The sequence below is a fragment of the Equus asinus genome, chromosome 14 (assembly GCF_041296235.1).
Source record: "Equus asinus isolate D_3611 breed Donkey chromosome 14, EquAss-T2T_v2, whole genome shotgun sequence".
NCBI lineage: Eukaryota > Metazoa > Chordata > Mammalia > Perissodactyla > Equidae > Equus > Equus asinus.
The window spans coordinates 5,375,072-5,394,366 of record NC_091803.1 but is presented as its reverse complement, the minus strand read 5'-3'; the positions used below and the strand labels follow the sequence as shown (position 1 = coordinate 5,394,366).

Below are 19,295 nucleotides of genomic sequence, written 5' to 3'. Positions count from 1 at the left end.
ATTTGGCCTTGTGTCCACGTGATGCTGTTTGCGGTGCTGTGGGAATCGGTAGGAAGGAGCCATATGTGAGGCGGCCCATGAAGGACAGGTAGCATTTGGGCACAGGGTGGTTACCAGGGGCACAGGAGGCGGTCCAGGCTCAGGGGCAGGGGGCCGGAGGAAATGTGTAAATAACTTCGTCCACCCCCCACTCCTTGCAGATGGCTTTTATCAGATTCTAAACTTCATCACCAATCCTATATTTGATTTTTTTGAAAAACATACTGAATACACATTTAATACCAATATTGTTTCTTTTCGTTCAACTCAGTTTTCAAAATGCAGGCAGTTCGGTGACGCACCCATAGAAGGAACCTGAAAGGCAGCGGGCCCGGGTAGTGGTATTTCAAAAACACTAGGACAGGAAGTAAAACGCAGGCAATTTTATTGCTCAGGAAATTTGTTACAGTGCTTCAGGGCTAAACTTTTTATGTCTGCTTGCCCTTGCAGCTCGTTGACGAACCCAGTAACCTCTACTTTTTCTTTTTCTTACTTGTGATGGACTTGCTGGCTTGGGACACCACTGTGTCATCTTTTGGGGCACTCGGCGTGAAATTCAAGGATGGGGCATCCATTGGTTCCTTGATCACAGTGATGTCGACATCAAAGTCTTGTCTTTTGGCCTCTTCTTCTCTCAAGCTATTCAGCCTAACGTGAGAAGCAAACACAAAAGGTATCACTTTTTGGCCTTTGAAATTTCAAAACCAGTTTTTATGCTGTCTATGGTGTAAAATATTCCATATCTGGATTTCAACAGTTTTTGTAAACAAAAATGTAAATTGTCATCACTTTGCCTGAAATAAAAAGTGATGCCATCTCTGGGCAGTCCAAGATGAAATTTCCATATATCTAAAGTGACTGTGAACCCCTGTGCTCTGTAGCTAACTGAGCAGCTAGGAAGTGGCCTTTTGGCTCTTACAGTCTTTGCCTTTAATGATCTCTTCAACAGACCGACAGGCTTGAGGTGCAGTTTACAAAGGGCGGGCATTTGCCCTCTGGACCGATATGTCTGCATAGAACTGAGCTTGGACAGTGGTTCCAGAAAAGCGTGCAGCCTTTATTGGGTCCTCACCACACGCCAGGTGTTGTTTTAGACGCTTTACAAACGTTAGCTTACTTAATCCTCACAACAGTCCCGTAGGGTATTATCTCCACCTTACAGATGAGGAAACTGAGGCACGCAGTAACAGACCTTGCCCAAAGTCACCCAAGTGTTAAGCGGTGGGGCTGGGATTTGAAGAAGCAGCCTGGCCCTGAGCTAACGTCCGTGCCCATCTTCCTCTATTTTGTATGTGGGACGCCGCCACAGCATGGCTTGATGAGCGGTGTGTAGGTCCACACCCAGGATCTGAACCTACAAATCCTGGGCCGCCAAAGCAGAGGGTGCAAACCTAACCACTGTCCCACAGGGCCGGCCCCAGGAAGTGGTGTGGTTTTAATGAAAGCATTTGCTCCTGAAATTCTGGCAGCTACAGCAGACAGGAAAGGAAGATAACTGAGAGAAGGCGCTGAGAAGTTTTACAAAGTTACCTCGCCTCCAGTTCCTCATTTTCAATTTTCCACTGTTTGGCCATGGCTGCATTACATAATCTATTTTCCCTGACTTTCTCGTTGAGAGTTTCCTGATATTTATGTGCTGGAAAGAGAGTGTTCACAAAGAAGATGTACGTGTTACTGATCCACGTGTTGAGTTTTTCCTTTTCTTCATCTTTGGCTTTTTTTTCTGGAAGACAGTTTAATTAAAATGAGCATTAATGCAGTCCTGCAGTAACTCTGGAGTCTACGTTCACATTCCAGCTCTGCCACTTCCTCTGCTGGGCCGAGTGTCTTCATGCCCTGAAGGCGGGCGCTGCTGTGCTCCTCATGGGCTCTGAGGGTTAAGGTGACCGCAGAACGCTTCAGTGACCCCGTGCAACGAGGCAGGTGTCACTAGACTGTAGCTATGACTGTCAGCATCTCCTCTGAGTCTCCTGGTACCTGTAGTTTTTTTCTAAATAGCTTAAGTACTTTCTAAAACCTTAGTTTTACATTTTGCATGTTTCGGGGGGAAAAAACCTCTTGGATTTTGCATACATTGTCTTATTACTTTCTTAATGAAAACTGCCTTTAAAAAGAGGATTTTGACTCAGAAGGTAGGTAAAATTATTGACCTGATAAAGAGTTGTTTCACATCTGCTAAAGCCAATGGACGCCCACTGTGGAATGTGTTTAAAATAGCTGATTCTGGGAAGATGATGCTTTGGGTGGCTCTCTAATAGCAATAGGGTCTGGCATCTTTCAGGACAGCAGTTATTTTTAGACCGTGTCTATAATAGTCTACTGTAAGGGGCTACTCTGCTGTGTGGTGGTGGGGAGAGGGGAGGAGTGTGGGGACAGCTGCTATGTACAGGAAGGTAGGATTCTGTGAACTGTCCACCCCCCCCCCACCCCAGGAGCCACGTGGAGGGCCCAGAGTGCAAGAGCAATAGGAAGAGCCTTGATGCCAATGCCAAATTGTACAAGGACTGAGGGATGCGTCAGCCACACTTCCCACGTGAACTCCTAGGTTCTAGAATACCAGTATAACCAATGGCTGGCCTAGGCGTGGCAGAGGCTGTGCATTGAGATGTGTGGTAGTAACTGATGGAGATCAACCTCCCGGGATTGCTGGCCCTGTCCCAGACTTCCGGGCACCATGTCAGAGGTCTTGCACAGCCTCTGCTAAGAAGCAGCGGATAGAGTCGGTAAGAGCACAGCCTTGAGCCAAACGGGTCAGACTCAAGGCTCAGCTCTGGCACTTCCTCGCCGTGTGACTTGGCAAGTCAACGTCTCTGTGCCCTGGCTTCCTCACCTGTAACAGGGGGAGCCTCACAGGGGGGTGCGCACATTGGATGTGTTAGTACAAGTGAGCACTCAGCAATATGCTCGTGGCGTTCCCACAGCCATCGCTGCCAAAGCAAATCACTACCTTACACTACCTTTTTATTTTTATTATAAAATAAAAAGACAAGTCAGACACTGGGAGAAAATATCTGCAAAACGTATCAGATAAAGGATGACTTGTGTCCAGGATACATAAAGAACTATGTGAGTTTTCTTTTGCTTGTCTCAATGAGACAAACAGCCCAATTAAAAAAACTTAAACACACTCCTAAGTGTTGGAGAGGACATGGACAAATGAGACCTCATACGTTACTGATGGCATGTAAAATGCCGATTAGGAAAACCGCTTGGCTATTTATTTTAAAAGGTAAACATACACTTAGCATATGACACAACAGTTCCACTGCTAGATATCTATCCAAGAGAAATGAAAACATAGCCACAAAGACTGCACACCTAGGTTCATTACTCATGACAGCCAAAAAGTGGAAACAACTCAACTGTCCATCAACTGATGAATGGATAAAATGTGGTATATCCAGACAAGGTAGTACTACTCAGCAGTACAAAGGAGCAGAATGCTAACACGTGCTATGACACGAATGAATCCCAAAATAATCATAAGTGAAGGAAGCCAGATGCAAAAGACACAGGATTCCATTTGTACGTAAGTGTACAGAAAAGGCAAATCCATGGAGAGAGAGCAGATCGTCAGCACCAACTGGCCCATGGGCACCCTAGCACTCCATGTGCCTCACCCACACATACGTCCACCCTGTGGCCAGCTTCCTGTGTGCACTCCTGATGTCAGCGAGAGGGAACTTTGGCAGATGGCCAGTGAGCAGGCACAGAAAGCTGGCCCAAAGCTGTGGGCCAGAGCGAGACCACAAACTTGAGCTGTAGCACCAATCTTGGAAAAACGAAAAGGAGGCTAGGCTGTCAGCACTTGGCCTGGTGCACTGCAGGATTGAGAGAAGGCACACAAGCTTAAGAATTCTGCCACAAGAAGGAGCAAGAAATGTGGAGCAAGCCTCAGAATCCCCAGCAGGGCTGATGAAGGCATTTCTCTCCCAAAGGGAGTTAGTAAAGGCTGTAGGCGGTTGCACTACTCCAAACGCAAAGACAGCAACGCGAGACTTCAAGGAACATGAACAGTCTAGGGAACACGACACCACCAAACGATCACAGTAATCTTCCGGTAACCGACCCCAAAGACATGGAGATCTGCAGTTTACCCAACAGAGAGTTCAAAGTAGCTGTTTTAAGGAAGTTCAATGAGCTGCCAGAAAACACAGAAAGACAATTAAATGAAATCAGGAAAAAAACAACACATGAACAAAATGAGACGTTTACCAAGGAGATAGAAATCACAACCTAAACCAATTCTGGAGCTGAAGGATACGATGAGTGAAATGGAAAATGCAAGAGAGAGCCTCAACAGCAGAATGGATCAAGCAGAAGAAAGAATCTCCATTAAGAGACAGGAACTTTGAAGTCCAGTCAGAGGTGAGGAAAGAAAAAACAATGAAAAACAGAGTTGCTGGAATACGCTTAGCATTGTTTAGGTTCTGGGAATATAGCAGTGGTTCTAACAATTTCAAGTAGTGATGCTTGCAAAAAAAAAAAAAAAGGAAACTAAGGCAGGGTAAGGAGGCAGATGACAGCATGGAGTGATATTTTAATGGGGTAGTCAAGCAGATTTATTCTTGGGGTGAGATGAGGCCTATTTAGTCCTCGCCACAGTTCTCAGGTCAGCATTTTTTCTGGTCCTTTGGTTGTGTTGTCTGAAAGTCACTCTCCAGGAGACTCCTCAGGAAGGGCCTGTGAGGACCCATTCCCTGAGTTCACGAATGGCCATAAGTGTTGGTCTATAGCCTCCACATCTGAGTGAGGACATATTCCCTGAGTTCATGAATGGCCGTAAGTGTTCGTCTATAGCCTGCATATCTGAGTGAGGACATATTCCCTGAGTTCATGAATGGCCGTAAGTGTTCGTCTATAGCCTCCATATCTGAGTGAGGACATATTCCCTGAGTTCATGAATGGCCATAAGTGTTGGTCTGTAGCCTCCATATCTGAGTGAGGACATATTCCCTGAGTTCATGAATGGCCATAAGTGTTGGTCTGTAGCCTCCATATCTGAGTGAGGACATATTCCCTGAGTTCATGAATGGCCATAAGAGTTGGTCTATAGCCTCCATATCTGAATGAGAACATGGTCCTTGAGTTCATGAATGGCCATAAGCGTTGGTCTGTAGCCTCCATGTCTGAGTGAGGACATATTCCTTGAGTTTATGAGTGGCCATAAGTGTTGGTCTATAGCCTCCATATCTGGAAGTTAAATGGAAAGTCCCTGGCTCATATTTTCTCTCCTTGAGGACCCTACTGTTTCATCCTTCTCAGTTTGAATTCTCCTCCTAGCACTTTCTCCTCAGTATGGAGGTTTTCCTGGAAGGAACTCAGGTTTGTTTGCTGAGAGTTCCTAGGGCCCGACTGCCCTGTTGCCTTCATCCTCCCTCTGGCCCCTGTACTCATTCATAACCTGGAGTGTACACAGCCCTGCCTTGTTTCAGTCACTCTTCTCAGATTGGCCTTCCATGCTTTCCCATGAGTTCTTGGGAGTCTTGAGTTCTCATGTTCTCAGGTCCGTAAGACACCCAACTGCTTCTCTCTGTCTTTTATGTCTGTTACCTTCTTTTGCATCCTTTTTACATTCTGACACCATGCAGGTTCTGTAGCAGGTGGTGGCTTGTCCCTGTCTATTCATATTTTGGCTTTCATGGTGATACCATCTCACAAAATATGGTTGTATATGCAGTTTCTGGATTTGTGGTTTTGCTATTCTAATTGTGCTGTCTTTGAAAAGACTTACACCACTGCCACCCCATCTTCTCAGAATTCCCAGTCAGTGGTTTTCATGTCACCCTTTCTTTCCTAGTTAAGAAATAATGGTCTATTATATTCGGTTTTTATCCTTATCAAGTTTTCATATCTTGCTTATAGTAATTTTATTAAGTGAACTGAAAGGTTTTTATCTTCTTTTATGCTTCGGAGTTTGAAAAAATAATATAAGAACATAAGAAAAGTTCTTATAGAAGTGCTTCCTTAAATTTTTTAAATAACTTGCTCATAAAAATTAAATTGGGGGAGTAATTTTTTGATAGTTTTTCCCCCATGATTAGTCAAGCTTCCTACATTTTCTTGAGTAAACTTTTATTATTAATATCTTTTTAAAAAATAATTTCCGATCTTTCAAATTTATTAGCTTAGAGGTATATATAGCATTTTCTTACTGCACTTAGAAAACTTTTATCTGTGCTTATTTATTTTTTTTCTTCCTGGTTAGTATCTGCGTGTTTTATCACTTTTGTTCTGACTGTACCAGACAAGTATGTCTATTTTTATTATCTTTTTACTGAAAGAACCAGCTTTTGATTTAAAGTGAGAGATGTGTGACTCTTCCTTTCACTTGAACACTTAGAGGCCATTGTAGGGTTATGAATTGGCCTAATTTCAATATTCTTGTCTCAGGGAATAGGGAGCCCCAAGAAGGAGAGAGATGGGGGAACGGCCGGTCGGCGGAGCAGTCAGCACACACACAGCATTTATCGATTATGTTCACCGTCCATATGGGCATGGTTCACGGCACCCAAAAACAATTAGAATAGTAGCAACGATCATTGATCACAGATCACCATAACAAATGTAATAATAATGAAAAAGTTTGAAATATTGCAAGAATTACCAAAATGTGACACAGAGACACAAAGTGAGCAAATGCTGTCAATAGACTTGCTTGACACAGGGTGACCACAAACCTTCAATTTGGGGGGAAAAAAACAGCATCTGTGAGGTGCCATAAAGTGAAGTGCAATAAAACGAGGTATGCCTGTAGAAACTTTCTCTGGTTATAGTTTTGACTGTGTCTCATAGGTCAGGTTTAAGTTATTTCGGTTTCCCAAGTATTATCAAAAATGCATTTGATTTTCTCTAAGAATTATTTAGAAGAATAGAGGACTTTATATCCGTGGGGCTTTTTGTTGTTGTTTGTTTTGTGTTTGCTTTTAATTTCCAAGTGGTCGGATGATATTTTACTTTTCAAATCAATATATCTGGTCCTTTTCTTTAGTAAGAGCAGAGTGGCATTGGATGACCCCAACAAAGGAGAGGGATGAAGCCGGAAGCCAGTGTGGCCAGGGCTGATGAATTAACTGGGAGTTGAGGAAAAGGAGTCGGCAGATAGAACACTAGATGGATTTTACCAGGAAAAAGGATAATATCAAGAGGAATATGAGGGATTGAATAAGGGTTTGTTCATTGCTGTTTCTAACTTGATCATCTTTTAAAACCAAAGCGAATGAGACTCCTGAGAGAGACACGTCTACTGTATAAGGATAGAGGCTTGAGAGGTGGGCATGTGGGGCCCAGGTGGAGGTACACTTGTCCTGACAGACTGATGCAACTCCATAAGATCATGCCTTACGTCACCAAGATGGCAACATAGGTCTTTCTTAACTTCGCTCCCCCTCACAAGAAGAAACAGCAACTATTCATGGACAAGACACCACTGAGAGAATCCTAGAGGCTGAAGCACCTCCTGCGCCACAGAGAACAAGACGGACCCCATTGGAAGGGTGAGAGGAGCACACTGACTGCATTACCCCCCCCAGGCTGGTGTGGCACCATGCCAAGAGGTCTCCCCTGAGCCAACAGTTCCTCCTGTGTTTCCCAAGGTGGACATCCAGCTCCCCCAGCATTGTGGGTCGCTTTCTGGGAGCCCCAACTCCAGTCCTGCCCCACTGGGGATTGCTGGAGAATCTGCAGGGCTGGACCACTGGGAATTTGTGACAGAGAAGCAGGGAGGGGCTTGCAGCAATCAGCACTGGGATCTTGGCAGACTGAGTTTCCTACCTACAGCACCCAAGTAGTAGTCCCTGCCAGCAGCTTTGCTCATCTACAGATCCAAGTTGGTGGCGCAGGCTGACCAGGGAACTTGGCAAGGCACAGGTCTGCCTGATTCAGGTTCTCAAATGAACAGTCATGCCAGCCCAGCAGTCTGGTCTGCCTCCTGCCCAGGCAGGGGAGGTGAGTCATAGCCCAGCCCACTGCCGTGTAGCTCCCAGCCCTGTCAGACCAGAAAGGCTAGCAAGAAGACTTGGACGCTGCATAGCCCAGCAGCACTCCAGCAGAGAGTACAGTAGGCAGAGCTGATAGCCTGCAGAGCAAAGCCAGTGCCAGGCATGGAGGGTCCAGGGAGGGGAGCTAATTCATAGTCCCTTGTGCTGTTCAGTGTGGCTCCTTGCCTCTCCTGACCAGAAAGCCTGATCGAGAAAACCTGAGAGTCTGCTTGGAGCTGGCCTTTCCATCCCACCCAGGCAGGGTAGCTGAGTCATAGCCCTGCCCAACCAGAAAATCTGGGCAGAACACCTAGAAAGCTGCATGGCCCAGCAACATTTGAGCAGAGTCCAGCAGGCAGAGCTGATAGTCTGTAGAGCAAAGCCAGTAGCCCCGTTTGGCCAGGGAACTTGGTTCATGGGTCAGCTTGAGTCAAGACCACAAACAAAGAGCCTTTCCAGCTTTGGAGCTGGTTTCCCTGCTGTGCCCGGGCAGGGAAACTAACTGATAGCCCTGCCTCCCCCGTTGCTGCATACAGCATTCAGCCTGCCTGACCAGGGAGCCTAAGCAGAGCACACGGGAAGCTGCAAGCCCAACAGCCCTGCCTACAGTGGCACTTGAACAGAGAGCCCAGCCCACGGCTTTCCCCCTGTGCAGAGTGACCTCATCTGGTCAGGGAATTCAGGGCACACTCCTGCCTGATTCAGGTCCCCAAACAACAAGCCATGCAAGCCCTGGACCTTGTCCTGCTGCCCCGCCAGAGGAGGGAAGCTCATTCATAGCCACACCTACTGCTGAATATAGTGCCCAGTCCTGACCATCTAGTAAACCTGACTGGAACACCCAGGCAACCATGGAGCCCACCTTACAGGCTCACTTGTGCAGGGAACCAAGCCATCCATCCTATCCAACTGTGCTCAACCAGCAGCAGCCCCTTCCCAATCTCAGAGCTCAGGCAGTGGCCTCACCCCAAAATAGACCCTGATAGCAAGCCCCACCTGCCCAAGGAAGGACCAGCAGACACATCCAGAAATCTAAATGCAGCTGAATTGCAAAGAACTGTCTCTGCCAAGGCTAACCTGTAAAGTCTGGAAGAGGAGACCGCTTACTCAAATACACAGATACCAACATAAGGAATCAAGGATCATGAAAGATCAGGTAAACATCACATCACCAAAGGGAACTAATAAAGCTCCAATAACTGACCCTAAAGAAATGGAGATCTATGAACTGTCAGACAAAGAATTCAGAATAATCTTCTTAAAGAAGTTGAGTGAACTACAATAGCACACAGACAGACAACTAAATGAAATCAGGAAAATAATGCATGAACAAAACAGGAAGCTGAACAAAGAAACAGAAACCGTAAAAAAAAAAAAAAAAAAAAACCAGAAACCCTAGCGCTGAAAAATACAACGACTGAACTGAAGAATTCAATAGAGAGCTTCAGAAGAAGACTCGACCATGCAGAAGAAAGAATCAGTGACCTAGAAGACAGGACATTTGAAATTATCCAGTCTGAGGAGCAAAAAGAAAAAACAACAACAAAGAGTGAAAAAAGCCCACAGGACTTACGGGACACAATCAAAAGAAACAATATTCACATTATGGGAATTCTAGAAGAAGAGAAAGAGACAGGGATAGAAAGTATATTTAAAGCAATAATGGCCAAAAACTTCCCAAATCTGAGGAGAGAAATGGACATCCAGATCCATGAGGCCTAAAAGATCCCAAATAGGTTGAATCCAAATAGGGCTACCTGAAACACATTATAATTAAATTGTCAAAAGTCCAAGACAAAGAATTTTTTAAGAAAAAAGGGAAAAGAGAGAGGTTATATACAAAGGAACCCCCATAAGACTATCAGCAGATTTCTCAACAGGACTTTTCAGGCCAGGAGAGAATGGGATGATATATTAAAAATATTGAAAGAAAGAAACTGTCAATCAATTCTATACCCAGCAAAGCTGTCGTTCAGAAATGAAGGACAGATAAAGAGTTTCTCGAACAAACAAAAACTGAGGGAGTTCATCACCACCAGACCTGCCTCACAAGAAATGCTGAAGGGAATTCTTTGAATGGGAGCAAACATCATAAAAGCATAAGAAGGTAGTGTAAAACACTGGTAATGGTAAATACGTAGTCAAAGTTAGATTCTGTAATATAGTAATGGTAGTGCGTAATTCACTTACAACTCTAGTTCAAAAGTTAAAAAAAGGAGTAAAAATAACCATAATTTTACAATAATCTGTTATTAGCTACACAATATAAAAAATATGTAAACAGTAACATCAATAACCTAAATGCGGGGAGGAGGAAAAGTATAAAGTTTAAGAATCCTATTGAAGTTGTTATCAGTTTAAAATAGGTCATTATAATTTGAAGATATTTTATGTAAGCCTCATGGTAACCACAAGTACTAACACAAAAGAACATGATAAAGTCAAAGCATACTGATACCAAAAGGCATCAAAACACCCAAAAACACATCAGGATAAGAAACAAGGAAAAATGGATCTACAAAACAGCCAGAAAACAATTAATAAAATGGCAAGAGTAAGTCCTTACCTATCAATAATTATTTTAAACATAAATGGATTAAATTTTCCAAGCAAAAGACATAGAATGGATTTAGAAAAACAAGTTCCGACCATATACTGCCTACAAGATTCACTTTAGCCTTAAAGACACACGTAGCCAGAGTGAAGGGATGGGAAAGGATACTTCAAGCAAATGGTAACCAAAAGAAAGCGGGGGTAGCTATACTTATATCAGACAAAATAGACTTTAAATTAAAAATGGTAAAAAGAGACAGGAAGGTCATTATATGATGATAAAGGGGTCAATCCATCAAGAAGTTATAACAATTGTAAATATGTATGCACCCAACATTGGAGCACCTATGTATATAAAGCAAAAACTAATGGAGTGTAAAGGAGAAATAGAGAGCCTTGCAATAATGGGTGACTTTTAATACCCTACTCTCAACAATGGATAGATCCCCCAGAGAATCAATAACGGCAGTGGATTTAATCAACACTATAGACCAAATGGACCTAACAGACACGTACAGAACATTCTATCCGACAAGAGCAGAATACACATTCTTCTCAAGCACCCATGGAACATTTTCTAGGACAGACCGTGTTAGGCCACAAAACAAGTCTTAGCAAATTCAAGAAGATTGAAGTCATATCAGATATCTTCTCTGACCACAGTGGTATGAAACTAGAAATCAGTAACAGGAGGAAAACTGGAAAATTTATGAATGCATGGAAACTAAACAATGCTTTCTTGAGCAACCAATGGATCAAAGAAGAAATTAAAGGGAAAATAAAAAGGTATCTTGAGACAAAGGAAAATCGAAACACAACATTCCAAAACTTACAGGATCCAGGAAATAGAGTTCTAAGAGGGACGTTCAAAGCAATAAACAACTACATTAAGAGACAGGTTTCAAATAAACAACTTAACTCTATGCCTTAAGAAACTAGAAAAAGAAGAACAAAGTGAACCCCAAATTAGCAGAAGGAAGGAAATAATAAAGATTAGAGCAGAAAGAGAGAACAGGAAAATAACAGAAAAGATTAACAAAACTAAGAATTGATTCATTGAAAAGATAAGCAAAATTGACAAACCGTTAGCTAGACTAACCAAGAAAAAAAGAAAGAGGACCCAAATCAACAAAAGTATAAATAAAAACTGGACATTACAACTCATACCACAGAAATACAAAGGATCATAAGAGGCTACTATGAACTATATGCCAACAACCTGGACAGCCTAGAAAAAACGGAAAACTTCTTACAAGCATATAACCTACCAAGACTGAATCAGGAAGAAATAGAAAATCTGAACAGACCAATTAATAAGGAGATTGAATCAATAATCAAAAAATCTCCCAAAAACAACAAAAAAAAGCCCAGGACCAGAGTGCTTCACTGGTGAACTTTACCAAACATTTAAAGAAGAATTAACACCAGTCTTCCTCAAATGCTTTCAAAAAATTGAAGAGGAGGGAACACTCCCAAACTCATTTTACAAGGTCAGCAGTACCCTGATACCAAAAGCAGAAAAGGACACTACCAGAAAAGAAAACTACAGGCCAATATCCCTGATGGATATAGATGTAAAAATTCTCAATAAAATACTAGCCAACCACATTCAGCAGCACATTAAAAGTATCATTCACCATGATCAAGTGGGATTTATTCCCGGGATGCAAGGATGGTTCAACATATGCAAATAAAGCAATGTGTTGCATCACATTAATAGAATGAAAGAAAAAAAATCATATGATCATCTCAATAGGTACAGACAAAGCATTTGACAAAATTCAACATCCATTCATGATAAAAACTCAACAAAGTAAGTATAGAAGGCACATACCTCAACGTACTAAAGGCCATATATGACAAGCACACAGCTACCATCATACTCAATGGTGAAAGATTGAAAGCTTTTACTCTAGGATCAGGAACAAGACAAGGATGCCCACTCTCGCCACTCCTATTCAACATAGTCCTGGAAGTCCTAACCAGAGCAATCAGGCAAGGAAAAGAAAGAAAAGCCATCAGAATTGGAAAGGAAGAAGTAAAATTCTCCTTATTTGCAGATGATATGATTTCATATGTAGAAAATCTTAAAGACTCCACCAAAAAACTGTTAGATCTAATCAAAAAATTCAGTAAAGTTGCAGGATACAAAATTAACATAAAAAATCAGTGTGTTTCTATACACTAAAAATGACTTATCTGAAAAAGGAATAAAGAAAAACGTCCCATTTACAATACCTTCAAAAGAATAAAATTCTTAGGAATAAATTTAACCAAGGAAGTGAAAGATCTCCACTCTGAATACCACAAGAAAATGATGAAGGAAATTGAAGAAGACACAAATAAATGGAAAGGTATCCCATGTTCATGGATTAGAAGAATTAATATTGTTAAAATGTCAATACTGCAAAAGCCATCCATAGATTGAGTGCAATCTCTATCAAGATTCCAATGGATATATATATTTTTTTTTGGTGAGGAAGATTGTCCCTGAGCTAACATCTGTGCCAGTCTTGCTCTGTTTTGTAGTGGGACACTGCGTCAGCATGGCTTGATGAGCAGCGTGTAGGTCCACACCTGGAATCTGAACCTGCGAACCCCAGGCCACTGAAGCGGAGAGCGTGAACTTAACCACTATGACCCCAGGCCAGTCTCAGCAATGGCTTTTTATTTTTTTTTTTACAGAAGTAGAAAAATTCTAAAATTTATATGGAGCCACAAAAGACCTCAAATAGCCAAAGAAAGCAATCCTGAGAAAGAAGAACAAAGTGGGAAACATCACAGTTCCTGATTTCAAGCTATATTATAAAGCTGTAGTCATCCAAACGGCATGGTACTGGCATAAAAACAGACACAAGACAATGGAGCAGAATCAAGAGCCAGAAGCAAACCCAGGCATACATAGTCAACTAATATTTGACAAGGGAGCCAAGAATATTCAATGGAGAAAACACAGTCTCTTCAATAGATGGAGTTGGGAAAATTGGATATTCACATGAGAAAGAATGAAACTACTTCCTTGTCTTATACCATTCACAAAAATCATCTTGAAATGGTTTAAAGATTTAAATATAAGACCAGAAACCATAAAACTCCTAGAAGAAAACAAAGGGAAAAAAGCACCTTGACCTGGGTCCAGACAAGGATTTTTTGGATATGATGCCTAAAACATGGGCAACAAAATCAAAAATAAACAAATGAGATTACATCAAACTAAAAAGCTTCTTTGTACACAGCAAAAGAAACCATAAACAAAATGTAAAGACAACCTGCAGAATGGGAAAAAAACATATGTGAACCATATATCCGATGGAGATTTAATATCCAAAACCCATAAAGAACTCATACAACTCAATAGAAAATAAAATAACCCAATTAAAAAATGGGCAAAGGACCCAAACAGACATTTTTCCAAAGAAGATATACAAATGGCCAACAAGGACATGAAGAAAAGCACAATATCACTAGTCATAGGGAAACGCAAATCAAAACCAGTGAGGTATCATCTCCTGTCTGTGAGAACGGCTATTATCAAAGAGAACAGAGATGACAAATGATGGCTAGGATTGGAGAAAAGGGAGTCCTTGTGCACTGATGGTGGGAATGTAAATTGGTGCAGCCACTATGGAAAACAGTAAGGAAATTTCTCAAAAAATTAAAAATAGAAATACCACATGATCCAGCAATTCCACATCTGGAAATAGATCCAAAGGAAACAAAAACACTATTTCAAAGAGGAATCTGCACCCCCATGTTCACAGCAGCATTATTTACAACAGCCAAGACATGGAAACAACCTAAGTGTCCATCAATGGGTGAATGGATAAATAAGTTGTGGTGTATACACATATACACAGTGGAATACTACACAGCCATAAAAAGGAGGAAATCCTGCCATTTGTGACAACATGGAGGGAACTTGAGGGCACTGTACCGAGTGAAATAAGTCAGACAGAGAAGGACAAATACCGTATTATCTCACTTATATGTGGACTCTTAAAAAAAAAACTCATAGAAAAGGAGATCAGATTCGTGGTTACCAGAGGCAGGGGGTGGCGGAGGGGGAATCAGAGGAAGGTGTTCAAAACGTGCAAACTTCCAGTTATAAGATAAATACGTCCTGGGGGCGTAACATACCCCATGATGACTGCAGTTAACACTGCTGTATGATTTACATGAAAGTTGTTAAGAGACTAAATCCTAAGAGGCGTCATCACAAAGAAAAAGTTTTTTTCTTTTTCTTTTTTTGTTTATCTGTATGAGATGATGGATGTTGACCAAACGTATTGTGGTGATCATTTCACGATAGACGTGAGTCGAATCACGACGCTGTACACCTTAGACTCATGCAGCCCTGGATGTCAATTACGTCTCAATAAAACTGGGGGGGAAAATCGGTAAGATGGTGCCTTGAAAGTGAACTCCGTCAAGCCAGGGGGCAGAATCAGAGGCAGAGTGCCAGCCTAATTATATTAAAAAAATATGGATGTACATTTTCATAAACCTTATGTCATTTATGAGCAAAAGTTGGTAAATGTCAAAGCCCGAAAATTAAAATACTCACCACTGTGAGATGAGAAAAACGTTAGCCCTTTTCCTGGAGATTTAAAATTCATTTTGGAAATTCTTTCGTCACTTGGAGACTTCTTGACCTTGCGTTTTTATGTAAAAACAAACAAACAAAAAACACATAAAGCAAAATATTACTTCTGCATCATTATAGACTAAAACGAATTTTCTACATTATAAATAAAAAGAACATTATTATGGAGACCATTCTCTTTAAGCTGATTTAACTATTTTTAACCTGCATAAAATTTGACTATTTTTAACCTGCATATTTGTACTTTTAAGGAAGTGAAGAGCAGAGTTAATGGACCTCTTGAAAGGCCCTCCCCGAGAAACCAAAGATTTGCAAGTCTGCCCGGGGCCTGCTGGGAAAGGCTTTAGCACACACGATCAGCTGTGCTTACGCTCACAGAGTCAAGGCTTCACCACCATCTGCACGCCTGTCACTCCCACGTTCCACTCTCCAGCTCGATCTCACCCTGAAGTCCAGACTCGCTCCAGCCTGGCCACTTGCTATCACCACTTGGATGTCTAGCCAGACACCTTAAGCCTACCAGGTCCAAAACTAACCCCTTAATTTTGCCCCAAAAACTCATCTCTCGCCCACCCTCGTCTTCCCCTTCTAGAAGTGGCGACTCTGTTTTTCCAGTGGTTGAGGCCAAATATCCTAGAGTCACCCTTGCCTCTCCTTCCCTCCCAGTCTCCATAGCCCGTAAAATACCTTCAGATGATTCTACCTGTTTCCTCCTGGTTTGTCCACAGTGAGGTCATAGCGGGTCCACTGGCCCCTCTGCTCAGGGGGCCTCCCATCTCATTCAGAGTAAAAGCCAGGCCCTCCTCACAGCCAGATGCCCCCCTGGGCTGGCTCCCGCCTCACTCCGCTCATCTTCCTGGGCCGCTCGGGCGTGGCCACACTTGCCACTACACTTCTCTTCCAACAAGCCAAACATGCTGCCACCTCAGGGCCTTTGCACAGGACAGTCTCCCTCCAGATAGTTACACGGTTGCTTCCTCACTTCCTCCAGGTGTGCTCGAATGTCACTGCACCAGAAGACCTTTGCTTACTACCCACCCGGTCACTCCTTCTCCACCGCCCGCCCTGCTTGTCACCCTACTCCTCACACCTCGTAAGGGTAAAGAGGTGTAGCAGTGTGGGGATGGGTGCAAATTCTGGAGTCAAACCGCCTGCAGACACAGCCCAGCTCCGCTTACGTACTAGCTCTATGACTGCGGGCAGGCTCCTTAACCTTCTGTGCCTTGGGGCCCTTCTGGAGACAGCAACAGCACCAAAGGCGTGTCGGGGCATTCGCTGAGCCAACACCGGGATGGCTGGGCACCTGCTAACACCCCAGAGTGTCGCTGCTACTGTCGTCCACTGTCACCATCTCCCTCTCCTCACGACAGCGTCAAGGCCACGGGAGGCCCGGTGTCTCGCTCACTGCGACCTCCCTAAGCGTGGAAGACTGCTCTGCACACAGGTGTGCAGGCGTGTCGACAGCACGGCCGCGTCACTGTTTCCACACGGCGAGTTGTCAATACGAACCTCTGATTTCTTTCTTTTGCTGCTGCCAAGCAGGAGTCCTAACGAGCTTGACGATGACTTGGGGCTCTGCGGGTCAGAGTCCTGGCTTGTCCCTGCACTTGAACTCCTGTTCTGCATGTTCTAAGCAGGGACAAACACGTAAGAGGGTTTCTGGTTTCCATGGAGATACACACACACACACACACACACACACACACACACACACACACGATTTTAATGAAGTATAGCTGATTTACAATAAAGTATACCATTTGGTGAGTTCTGACACGTCTACACCTGCGACACCATCGCCTCAGTCAGGACTGTGAGCATACCCATCAGCCCAAGTTTCCTGTGCCTCTTGGTGGCCCATCCCTCTTCCTCATCCTCAGGCACCCCCTCACCTGCTTTCTGTCACTACAGATCGCTTTGCACTTTCCAGGGTTTTGTATAATTGGAGTTACAGAAGTATGTACCCTTTCTCATAGGGCTTCTTTCGCCCGGGATAATTCTCTTGATTCAGCCGTGCTGCTGCGTGTATCACGAGCTATTCCATTGCTGGCTCATACTCCATTGTGTGGCTATAGTAGGATTTATCTCGACGGACGTCTGGGATGCCATATCGGACATTAGAAGTGAACTTGGTCGCACGGTTTCTGAGGATGTTCCCTAGGCCAGCGTGTTCACACTCGGTTACTGGAGTCCACGGCAATGCCATCCACGAAATCATGGATGGATTTAAAGTGGACATTCATTTCCCTCAGAGCAGAGCCCCAGACCCAGACTGTGGCCCGGGACCGGGTTGCCAGATGACCTGGAGAAGCCATATCCTCAACCCGGAGGAGGCACAGCTGGCTGAGGGGATGGAAGATGGGCGGCCGAACTCGAACACGCAGCTCTCAGCACATGAGCAGTCCAGGGCGCGTCCTGGGGATTCGTGGTAATAGTCTCCCCTTCGACAGCAAACAACAGTGGGAAGCCTCCTTGTCTGAGCAGCTTGGAAGAGCTTCCCCGCTGTGGGGTTCTGTTGGCCCCCAAGACTTTCTCTGTGGCTCCAAATGAATGGCTCAAAAATCAGAAATCCTTCAAGCCCACCAGCCTGAAACCCCCCGAGCCCCAAACTGGGTTTGTCTCCATTTGCCCCAGCCACCTGGATCCTTCAGTAAGTCGCCGACGCTGCCCCTGCTCCATTTAGGTCTTGCCAGGAAGCCTGGTGTGGCGCCCTGTGAGCAGGCCCCATCCTCAGGGACCCATCCGGCATCGCACGCACACTCAGGAGCTATGGCTTGGCCTCTTGGCTCTGGGGCAGGCTTGCCACTCTTGTAAACGCTAGATCATATGACGAAACATTTCATGACAAAATATCTCAGAGGCTCTAAGCGTCATGGCCCACCCGGCGTGTTAGTACACACGCTGACCTTCATTACCATATCTCCATGACTGTGGCTAGGAGTCTGCTTCCCGGGGCATGACCAGGAAATACATTTTCCCTAACTTACAAAAGAAAAAATAGGATACGCTCCTTTCAAAACGTGAAAAGATGTCTCAAATTATTTAAGTCTTAAATTATCTCCTGGAGGGTTACAAAAGCCTAAGATAGTTTTGATACGGTTTAACCATTTCAGAATAAAACCATTCCTGGCTCTCTAAATTCTATGGTCTTGTTTCTTACCTGAAACATTGTCCCGTAAGTACTTCCGCGTTTGCTTCCAGACAAGTCATCGTTTGGAAAATTTGAATAGGATTTAGCCCTCTCATCAGTCACAGAGATTAATGAGAAGCTTAAGAGAGCTTCAAAGAATTCCAGGAAAACCAGCTGAAATATCAGAAAATACAAAGAGTCTGATTCATTCGGACACACCCTGAGGTGGACCAGCGATCCACCTGGGTGCTCATTTCTGTTCTCTAGAGAATATCAATTCATCCAGCGCTCGAGCGTCATGAGCGCACACCAGTTTGTAATAAAAATGACAGCCTTTAAAGGCTCTATTATGATGTATATGCTGTCGTCAGATTTGTAAGACATTTTTCTATTTTGGTGGAAACCTTTTATGTTAGTTAATTGGGGACAGTCATCTTCAAAAATGTTTCCTTTTTTCTTGAACAACTAGAGAAGTGGCACCTGTAAAACCTAAGTGACAAGTGTTACCCACTTGGCCGCTGTGCCCCTCCCCCATCCACGTGCCCCTCCCCCACCATGTGCCCTGACACACGGACCTGCCTCTGCCTGGGGAGCACCTGCCTGTGGGGGTGGCTCACTCGGACTTTGAGCATCCACCCGTCATGTCTGTAGGTCCCGAACCCAGGACCCTTCGAGTCTGAGCCGGAACAGACCCACTAATTGACCCGAGGCTCCAAGCCAGCCTCCGCCTGCTTCCAGGGGTCTGCTCAGCATCCCTGCAGCCCCAGTGTCCTCTGCTCGGACAGTCTGCCGGGACCTGCCCTAAGATGGTCCAGCTGGTAAAACGAGACATTTGCTCAGTACCAGAGCAGGACATGTTTAGGCTCTGGTGCCCCAAATTTGACTCCTCCCATGACCTCATCCAACACCCACTCAGCACCCCCAGGTTCCCCAAAGCCTCCTGCCGACATGCCAGCCCCCACTTTGCAAAGGCCTCGAAACCCCTCAGCTC

The 19,295-nt window shown here is 44.0% G+C and overlaps 1 protein-coding gene across 5 annotated transcripts in view; it reads right to left on the bottom strand.

Moving 5' to 3' along the window:
- Window positions 1-382: 382 nt before the first annotated feature.
- RSPH10B (radial spoke head 10 homolog B) overlaps window positions 383-19,295 on the bottom strand; it is a 55,392-nt gene continuing 36,479 nt past the window's right edge. The window contains exons 16-20 of one of the 5 annotated variants that reach the window (XM_014856003.3): window positions 18,335-18,478; window positions 16,684-16,803; window positions 15,136-15,223; window positions 1,570-1,762; window positions 383-687 (exon numbers count right to left, since the gene is read on the bottom strand). In XM_014856003.3, coding sequence (XP_014711489.2) covers window positions 513-687; window positions 1,570-1,762; window positions 15,136-15,223; window positions 16,684-16,803; window positions 18,335-18,478 — 720 coding nt within the window. In that variant the 3' untranslated portion in view covers window positions 383-512. Of the gene's footprint in view, window positions 688-1,569; window positions 1,763-15,135; window positions 15,224-16,045; window positions 16,182-16,683; window positions 16,804-18,334; window positions 18,479-19,295 lie in introns of those variants that run through there. The other 4 variants (XM_070484179.1, XM_044747243.2, XM_070484181.1 and 1 more) reach the window with 4 other exon arrangements.